Source organism: Amblyraja radiata, chromosome 19 (assembly GCF_010909765.2).
Source record: "Amblyraja radiata isolate CabotCenter1 chromosome 19, sAmbRad1.1.pri, whole genome shotgun sequence".
Taxonomy (NCBI): Eukaryota; Metazoa; Chordata; class Chondrichthyes; order Rajiformes; family Rajidae; genus Amblyraja; species Amblyraja radiata.
In genome coordinates this window covers 10,991,909-11,001,214 of record NC_045974.1, presented here as the reverse complement: position 1 = coordinate 11,001,214, position 9,306 = coordinate 10,991,909, and the positions used below count along the sequence as shown (strand labels likewise).

The 9,306-nt window shown below is 51.5% G+C and overlaps 1 protein-coding gene across 3 annotated transcripts; it reads right to left on the bottom strand.

Moving 5' to 3' along the window:
• Positions 1-6,121: 6,121 nt before the first annotated feature.
• pgap4 (post-GPI attachment to proteins GalNAc transferase 4) lies at positions 6,122-8,055 on the bottom strand. 3 transcript variants are annotated; one of them, XR_004414820.1, is made up of 2 exons: positions 6,776-8,054; positions 6,122-6,704 (listed from the first exon to the last, which is right to left on the bottom strand). XR_004414820.1 is itself a non-coding variant. In XM_033037660.1 (2 exons), exon 1 carries the CDS (start codon positions 8,006-8,008, stop codon positions 6,830-6,832), a length of 1,179 nt encoding a protein of 392 aa, XP_032893551.1. In that variant the 5' UTR covers positions 8,009-8,055; the 3' UTR covers positions 6,122-6,764. The 3 variants fall into 3 exon arrangements, 2 of the variants coding, with proteins under 2 accessions (XP_032893551.1, XP_032893550.1); XM_033037660.1 differs by having other exon boundaries at positions 6,122-6,764; positions 6,830-8,055; XM_033037659.1 differs by having other exon boundaries at positions 6,122-6,746; positions 6,806-8,054.
• Positions 8,056-9,306: the final 1,251 nt, after the last annotated feature.

Genomic DNA, 9,306 nt, shown 5'->3' with positions numbered 1-9,306 from the left:
ATCTGAATTTCCCCTGAATAAGGGGATTAATAAAGTAAATCTAATCTAATCTAATGGTAGAAGAGTTAACCTTCCCCATCTCTCCAAACTAATCAAAAACTAAACTTCTGCCCAAGCATCTAAGCTCCAAACACGCCCCAAAACACATCATAAATCCCACCCACAATATAACGGGCAGTCTAAAATTTAAAGGCACATGCCATCATCAATGGCATGCAAAACAGGCCAAATGGCCACTACAATTCCTTCTCTCCAGGTAGCAGTAGTGAGGTGCCCGAAACGGGTCTCGACCCGAAACATCACCCATTCCTTCTCTCCAGAGATGCTGTCCGTCCCGCTGAGTTACTCGAGCTTTTTTGTGTCCATGTTCGGTTTAAACCAGCATCTGCAGTTCCTTCCTACACAATGGTGGTTTTGCCAGCGATAATCAGGTTGTAGAAATAAATAGGTGGAAAGTATTTGTCTTACAAACGTATCAAATGTTAAATAGTCTCGATCAAATTATTTATTTCTTTTATATATAAAGTACAATTACTGATCTGTTATAATGGAGAGGACAATGATTAATTGATAATGCTGAAAGGGTTCTCATGCAGAATTAAACGCAGATACTGGTAGTGGGATTTACCTAATAATTAAAATTTTAAATGTGTTATTTATCTTGTGATCGGATTTAGCATGGAATGAATTATCTTCTGATGTTATGTATGTTCATGTGGACACAAGGAACCGCACATGATGGTTTACAGAGCAATGCACAAAGTTCCGGGATAACTCAGCGGGTCAGGCAGCATCTGTGGATAAGCGACATTTGGGTCGCGAACCTTCTTCACTGAAGAATGTTCCCGACCCGAAACGTCCCCTATCCATGTTCTCCAGAGAAACTGCCTGACCCGCTGAATTACTCCAGCACTTTGTGTCTTTTTACGCATGTTCTTCATCCCCGTTCAACAATGTTCATCGTTAGGATCCAGTAATGAAAGAGTGGCTAAAAAGTGCAAAATGATTTGAAGATTCATTTTTACATTTAAACATTTTTGTCGTTTCTCTAAAGCTGATACAGTATTTAACAATGACAGATTGGGAGACATTGTTGCGCTTAGTTGCATCGTTGAATAGGAACTTGTTTTTTTCCTGCTCTGAAAATCTCCATGCCCTGTCCAATATGGTGAGGTTTCAAAATGTTGAGGTCACAAGCAGATTTTCGGTTCTCACCAATCAGTTGTAGAAACGATAGTCATTTTATGCATTGGAAAGAGCTGCAGATGTTGGTTTAAATCAAAGATAGACACAAAATGCTGGAGTAACTCAGCGGGACAGGCAGCATCTCTGACTCAGTGTTTACACTGGGCGGCGGACTGGCTTGCGATGCGAATAGGGCTGTTGAGCCAAAACCAAAAAGGCCTAAGGCAGGCAACGCCATTGTAGTGGGAGACTCCATTGTGAGAGGTACGGACAGGGGTTTCTGCGGCAACAGACGGGATGCGAGGATGGTGTGCTGCCTTCCTGGTGCCAGGATCCAGGATGTCACGGACAGAGTGCAGAAAATCCTCAAGGGCGAAGGTGAACATCCGGAAGTGGTAGTGCATGTCGGCACAAACGATGTCGGAAAGAAGGGGATGAATATTCTGCAGCGTGACTTTAGAGAGCTCGGAAAAATGCTGAAAAGCAGGACCTCCAGGGTTGTTATCTCCGGTTTGCTTCCAGTTCCTCGTGCTGGCGAGAGCAGGAACAGGGAGATACGGGACCTGAACGTGTGGCTGAGGAACTGGTGCACAGGGCAGGGATTCTTAGATCACTGGGATCTGTTTTGGGGTAAGGGGGAACTGTACAAAAGGGACGGATTGCATCTTAACAGGTGTGGGACCAGCATTCTGGCAGGCAGGTTTGCCACTGCTACACGGGTGGTTTTAAACTGAATAAGGGGGGTGGGGTGTCGAATGGGATAGTGGAGGATGGAGTTAAAGGGAACGGGTTTCTTAAATGTGTGAGCGTAGAGACAGAGGGGTGCAAAATGAGGGTAGAAGCAATAGGTAGCAAGGCGAAAAGTAAAAGTGGCAGGCCGGCAAATCCAGGGCAAAAATCAAAAAGGGCCACTTTTCAGCATAATAGTATAAGGGGTAGGAGTGTTGTAAAAACAAGCCTGAAGGCTTTGTGTCTCAATGCAAGGAGCATTCGTAATAAGGTGGATGAGTTGAATGTGCAGATAGCTATTAATGACTATGATATAGTTGGGATCACGGAGACATGGCTCCAGGGTGACCAAGGCTGGGAGCTGAACATCCAGGGATATTCAATATTCAGGAGGGATAGACAGAAAGGGAAAGGAGGTGGGGTAGCGTTGCTGGTTAGAGAGCAGATTAACGCAATAGAAAGGAAGGACATTAGCTTGGAGGATGTGGAATCGATATGGGTAGAGCTGCGAAACACTAAGGGTCAGAAAACGCTAGTGGGAGTTGTGTACAGGCCACCTAACAGTAGTAGTGGAGTTGGGGATGGCATCAAACAGGAAATTAGAAATGCGTGCAACAAAGGTAAAACAGTTATAATGGGTGACTTCAATCTACATATAGATTGGGTGAATCAAATTGGCAAGGGTGCTGAGGAAGAGGATTTCTTGGAATGTATGCGGGATAGTTTTCTAAACCAACATGTAGAGGAACCAACGAGAGAGCAGGCTATTCTAGACTGGGTATTGAGTAATGAGGAAGGGTTAGTTAGCAGTCTTGTTGTGCGTGGCCCCTTGGGCAAGAGTGACCATAATATGGTTGAGTTCTTCATTAGGATGGAGAGTGACATCGTTAATTCAGAAACAAGGGTCCTGAACTTAAAGAAAGGTAACTTTGAGGGTATGAGACGTGAATTGGCCATTATAGACTGGCGATTGATTCTTAATGGGTTGATGGTGGATATGCAATGGAAGGCATTTAAAGACTGCATGGATGAACTACAATTGTTCATCCCAGTTTGGCAAAAAAAAAATCAGGGAAGGTAGTGCATCTGTGGATAACAAGGGAAATCAGGGATAGTATCAAAACAAAAGATGAAGCGTACAAATTAGCCAGAAAAAGCAGCCTACCAGAGGACTGGGAGAAATTCAGACACCAGCAGAGGAGGACAAAGGGCTTAATTAGGAAAGGGAAAATAGATTATGAAAGAAAACTGGCAGGGAACATAAAAACTGACTGCAAAAGTTTTTATAGATATGTGAAGAGAAAAAGATTAGTTAAAACAAATGTAGGTCCCTTGCAGTCAGAAACGGGTGAATTGATCATGGGGAACAAGAACATGGCAGACCAATTGAATAACTACTTTGGTTCTGTCTTCACTAAGGAAGACATAAATAATCTGCCGGAAATAGCAGGGGACCGGGGGTCAAATGAGATGGAGGAACTGAGTGAAATCCAGGTTAGCCGAGAAGTGGTGTTAAGTAAATTGAATGGATTAAAGGCCGATAAATCCCCAGGGCCAGATAGGCTGCATCCCAGAGTACTTAAGGAAGTAACCCCAGAAATAGTGGATGCATTAGTGATAATTTTTCAAAACTCTTTAGATTCTGGAGTAGTTCCTGAGGATTGGAGGGTAGCTAATGTAACACCACTTTTTAAAAAGGGAGGGAGAGAAAACGGGGAATTACAGACCAGTTAGTCTAACGTCGGTAGTGGGAAAACTGCTAGAATCAGTTATTAAAGATGGGATAGCAGCACATTTGGAAAGTGGTGAAATCATTGGACAAAGTCAGCATGGATTTATGAAGGGTAAATCATGTCTGACGAATCTTATAGAATTTTTCGAGGATGTAACTAGTAGAGTGGATAAGGGCGAACCAGTGGATGTGTTATATCTGGACTTTCAGAAGGCTTTCGACAAGGTCCCACATAAGAGATTAGTATACAAACTTAAAGCACACGGTATTGTGGGTTCAGTATTGATGTGGATAGAGAACTGGCTGGCAGACAGGAAGCAAAGAGTAGGAGTAAACGGGTCCTTTTCACAATGGCAGGCAGTGACTAGTGGGGTACCGCAAGGCTCAGTTCTGGGACCCCAGCTATTTACGATATATATTAATGATTTGGACAAGGGAATTGAATGCAACATCTCCAAGTTTGCGGATGACACGAAGCTGGGGGGCAGTGTTAGCTGTGAGGAGGATGCTAGGAGGCTGCAAGGTGACTTGGATAGGCTGGGTGAGTGGGCAAATGCATGGCAGATGCAGTATAATGTGGATACATGTGAGGTTATCCACTTTGGTGGCAAAAACAGGAAAGTAGATTATTATCTGAATGGTGGCCGATTGGGAAAGGGGGAGATTCAACGAGACCTGGGTGTCATGGTACACCAGTCATTAAAAGTAGGCATGCAGGTGCAGCAGGCAGTGAAGAAGGCGAATGGTATGTTAGCATTCATAGCAAAAGGATTTGAGTATAGGAGCAGGGAGGTTCTACTGCAGTTGTATAGGGTCTTGGTGAGACCACACCTGGAGTATTGCATTCAGTTTTGGTCTCCTAATCTGAGGAAAGACATTCTTGCCATAGAGGGAGTACAGAGAAGGTTCACCAGACTGATTCCTGGGATGTCAGGACTTTCATATGAAGAAAGACTGAATAGACTCGGTTTGTACTCGCTAGAATTTAGAAGATTGAGGGGGGATCTTATAGAAACTTACAAAATTCTTAAGGGGTTGGACAGGCTAGATGCAGGAAGATTGTTCCCGATGTTGGGGAAGTCCAGAACAAGGGGTCACAGTTTAAGGATAAAGGGGAAATCTTTTAGGACCGAGATGAGGAAAACTTTTTTCACACAGAGAGTGGTGAATCTCTGGAATTCTCTCCCGCAGAAGGTAGTTGAGGCCAGTTCATTGGCTATATTTAAGAGGGAGTTAGATGTGGCCCTTGTGGCTAGGGGGATCAGGGGGTATGGAGAGAAGGCAGGTACAGGATACTGAGTTGGATGATCAGCCATGATCATATTGAATCGCGGTGCAGGCTCGAAGGGCCGAATGGCCTACTCCTGCACCTATTTTCTATGTTTCTATGAAGAGAAGGAATGGGTAACGTTTCAGGTCGAGACCCTTCTTCATTTTATGCATGTACCTTTCTCTGATGTGCAATCATGATGGTACAATTTCTCTCTTGGAATTCACCCTTTCCTGCTCACGGGTCACTGTCCTCCCTCAGATATAATACAAAACTCCAAAACATTGGACAGTAAATGCCATCTGTTAAATTAGTATCGTCGGGAATCTGTGGATTTAAAAAAAAATGGTCCCCTCTCTCCTTGCCGTGTGTGCGAGGGATGAGAGAGGGACCCTCTCCCCACACATCCACCCTCTCACACGCATCCCCCCCCCCCCCCCCCCCCTCCTGCGGTAGACACAAAATTCTGGAGTAACTCAGCGGGACAGACAGCATCTCTGGAGAGACCCTTCTTCAGACCCGAAACGTCACCCACTCCTTCTCTCCAGGGATGCTGCCTGTTCCGCTGAGTTACTCCAACACAGTCTACCTTCGGTTGAAACCAGCATCTGCAGTTATTTCCTACCCCTCTCCTACTCTAGATCACATAACCCCCCCCCCCCCCTCTGTTCTCAACGTTAACTCGTCCCCGCCCCCCCCCCCCCCCTCACACACACCCTCAAGAAGGGTCTCGACCCGAAACATCACCCACTCCTTCTCTCCAGAGATGCTGCCTGACCCGCTGAGTTACTCCAGCATTTTGTGTCTATATATCTTCGGTTTAAACCAGCATCTGCAGTTCCTTCTTGCACCGTCCCTCCCCCTCTGTCCCCTCCCACACACCCCCTTTCTCCCCTCAGTCATATACACTCTCTCTCTCCCACACACCCCTCCTTACTCTCATGTAAGCTTCTCCCTCTCTTGTGCAGGTTCCCCGTGCCTCATTCTCATCACCCTCATTCCCACGCACCCGATCTCACCCTCTCTCATACATTCCTCTGCCCCGTTCCAACATATCCCTCCCACCTCTCTCTCTCTTACACACACACACATACACCCTCTGGCGCCCTCTCTCTCTCACCCACTCACTCACACACACAGACTTTAGAGTCAGTTTTGGGTCGGCTGGGTATTAGTCGCGGACTCAGCCGAGAATAACAAGTTGGTTCAGGTTTCAGGCGTGTCTTTTAATAAAGGCAGTTATTTATACATAATTAAGTATTCTTATAAATTAAGGCATTTAACAGTACTACTACATGTTCTCCTAAGTTAAGGCAGTGACAGTGTTTCACGTTCAAGTTCGCAAATAAATCCATCTTTGATTTATGTAATGTTATATTAACATTTAAATTGCAGCTTTCTCACTCAAAGGCCAGGCACAGGGCGAAGCTCCTGCTAGTCGCAAACTCCCGGGGGTCAGACACGGAGGGTCGCTCCCTCGACACCGTCCGGCCAAGTATTCCCAGGGTCACTCACAGAACGAATCTCTCTCTACCCCGTGCCCGCCACACACTCCCGGGGTGGCACAGGGGGAAATCTCCCTCTGCCCCATCGCGCCCTCCTGGGGTCAGAAACAAAGCGAAGCCCCCTCTTCCATGTAACGTCACACACACACACACACGAACACATGGCCGGGAATAACGAGAATCTCTCTCCCCCCCCCCCAATCACACACTCCCGGCATCAGACAGAGTCAATTCCCCTGGTTCCTGCCCCATCACACACTCCTAAAGTCAGGCACAGGGGTATCTCCCTCTCCCCTGCCCCCGCCACATACACCCGGGGCCGGGGTCGGGGCGAGTCCCCCGCCTACAGGGTATCTCCCTCTCCCCTGCCCCCGCCACATACACCCGGGGCCGGGGCGAGTCCCCCGCCTACAGACTGGGCTGCCCGATCACCCCCCGCAGCGTGGAGTAGAGGCCGATGTGTGAGACCAGGTTGGGCTCCACCACGTACGCCGTGTCCCCCTCGTCCCTCAGCGCCTCGTACAGCGCCGAGTCCTTGGCGAAGCCGGGGCGGCAGCGGCGGGCGCGGAGGTAACGCAGGGCCCTGGCGGCGCCGCGGGCAGTGAAGGCCATGGCGGGAGTACAGCAGTGAGACGCGGGCGACATGGCGTAGAGTTGCGGGCTGGCCCGGCGAGCCTCCAGCAGGTAGACCCGGCCGTAGCCCTCGGCCGCCAACATGCACAGAGCGGCCAGGGCGCAGAAAGCCCGGGGCGACGACAAGGAGGAGGCCCAGCCGCCCGTCAGCCGGCGGTGCAGGTAGAAGAGCAGACCGCCTCCCAGCGCTCCTAGACCGGCCCACTCCACGATCCGGGCCGGCTCGGGATGGAGGAAACCCTGCAGCCTCTCCGGGTGGTAGAGCTTGACGTAGAGCGGGTCGCGGGCGGCCAGGCGCCGCTCCAACACGTCCCGCAACACGGGGAAGAGGTCGGGGGAAGGCAAGGCATCGTCCTCCAGCACCAACACGTAGCGGGGTTGCAGGGCCAGGCCGCGGGACAGGCAGAAGAGGTAGTCCGCCTTCTCCTTCTCGAAGGGCTCCGACTCCGGCTGCGGCTGCCCGGCCCCGCCGTCTGCGAAGCGCCGGACCACGGGCACCAGCCTGGACGCCGCCCCCTCCGCCTGCCAGTGCTCGGCCGGCCGCGGGTGGACGTTGCAGCCCATCAGGCGGTAGTGCCGGCACCAGGGGCAGCGGCGGAGCAGGCGGTGCAGGGCGGCGGCTACCTGTAGGTAGTAGCGGTACTCGGCTCCCTGAGACCGCACCGTGGTGACTATCACCACCGCCATGTGCGGCTTCTCCCCGTCCTCGCCCTCCTCCCCTCCATCCGCAGCCTCACGGAAGTAGCTCTCGGCTTCCTCGGCCCGCTCCAGGCTGTCGGCCAGGGCCTGCTCCGTCTGCCCGGCCAGGTGGGCCGAGGCGCGGAAGTAGTACGAGTGCCGCTTGCCTTGTCCGATCAGCGGCAGCAGCACCGCCAGCACCAGCACGTACAGCAGCAGCAGCTGCATCCAGGGCGGCCGCAGAGCTCGGCGGAGCAGGAACATCAGGCCTGTCATCTCTCCGCCCTTCCCTTCCCCTCTCCTCTCTCCGCCCTTCCCCTCTCCTCTCCTCACCCACCCCCTCCCCTCTCCTCACTCTCCCCCTCCCCTCCCCCCTTTCCTCACTCTCCCCACTCCCCTCCGCTCTCTTCACCTCTCCTCTCTTCACCCTCCCCTCTCCTCTTTACTCTCTCCACCTCCTCACTACTCCCCTCTCCTCTCTTCACCCTCCCCCTCTCCTCTCCTCACTCCCACCCCCCGTCCGCTCTCCTCTCTTCACCCACCCCTCTCCTCTCCTCACCCTACCCCCTCTCCTCTCTTTACTCTCCACCTCCTCACTACCCCCTCCCCTCTCCTCTCTTCACCCTCCCCTCTCCTCACTCCCCCTCCGCTCCGCTCTCCTCACTCCCCCTCCCCTCCGCTCTCCTCACTCCCCCTCCCCTCCGCTCTCCTCACTCCCCCTCCCCTCACTCTCCTCTCCTCACTCTCCCCTTCACCCCCCCTCCCTCTCTTCTCACTCTCCCCCACCTTACCTCTCTCCCCCTCCTTATCTCACTGTCCCCCCACCCTTACCACACTCTCTCCCCGCTACTCACCCTCCACCTCCCCCCCCCCCGCAAGTCCTCGCCGCACTCTCTCCTCCTCTGCCTACCCACTCCCCACCTCCTCGCACCCTCACCCCAAACTCACACGCTCCAACCCACGATCCTTCTCTTGCCTCCCCACTCCCTCTCCACCACTCTCACCATCCCAACCCCCCTTCCTTCCCCGCCCCGACACCGTGTCTCACAAAAAAACACCCTGACACCCAACGCCCACCTTAAACAACACCCTGTGAAAGGTACAATGAGTGGCGAAACAAGGATATTGACATACTCTGGTGAGGGAGATTACAGCGAGCCTTAGGGTGACCAGAATGATGATAAATAATCGTCTCGCTGATCAGCGGGGATGACCAGGGCTCGCGAACAGCAGGTCGGCCACACAAGGTAGTGCACACAAGGTGAGTAGCGCGAGAGAGAGAGGCGGTGGTGGGATAACCCGGGGAAACCCGGGAGCACCCGTGTCGCTGGCAGTCCCACCCAACGTGTCTCGTCCGCTCCTCTGATGGGATGTAGCTGGGATTGCCCCGAGTGGCCAGATACCACCCTACACGTCTGTAAGTGACCACTGGGTGCCGGTGAATTGGTGTGGAGAGAGAATTACTCCTCGAAACCAATTTAAGAGGTATCTGTGGGGCAAGAAAGGTACAAGTGATTCTACAACCCTTGATACAAACCCTACCCCACACACAATAATATATTCACCTCTGTACA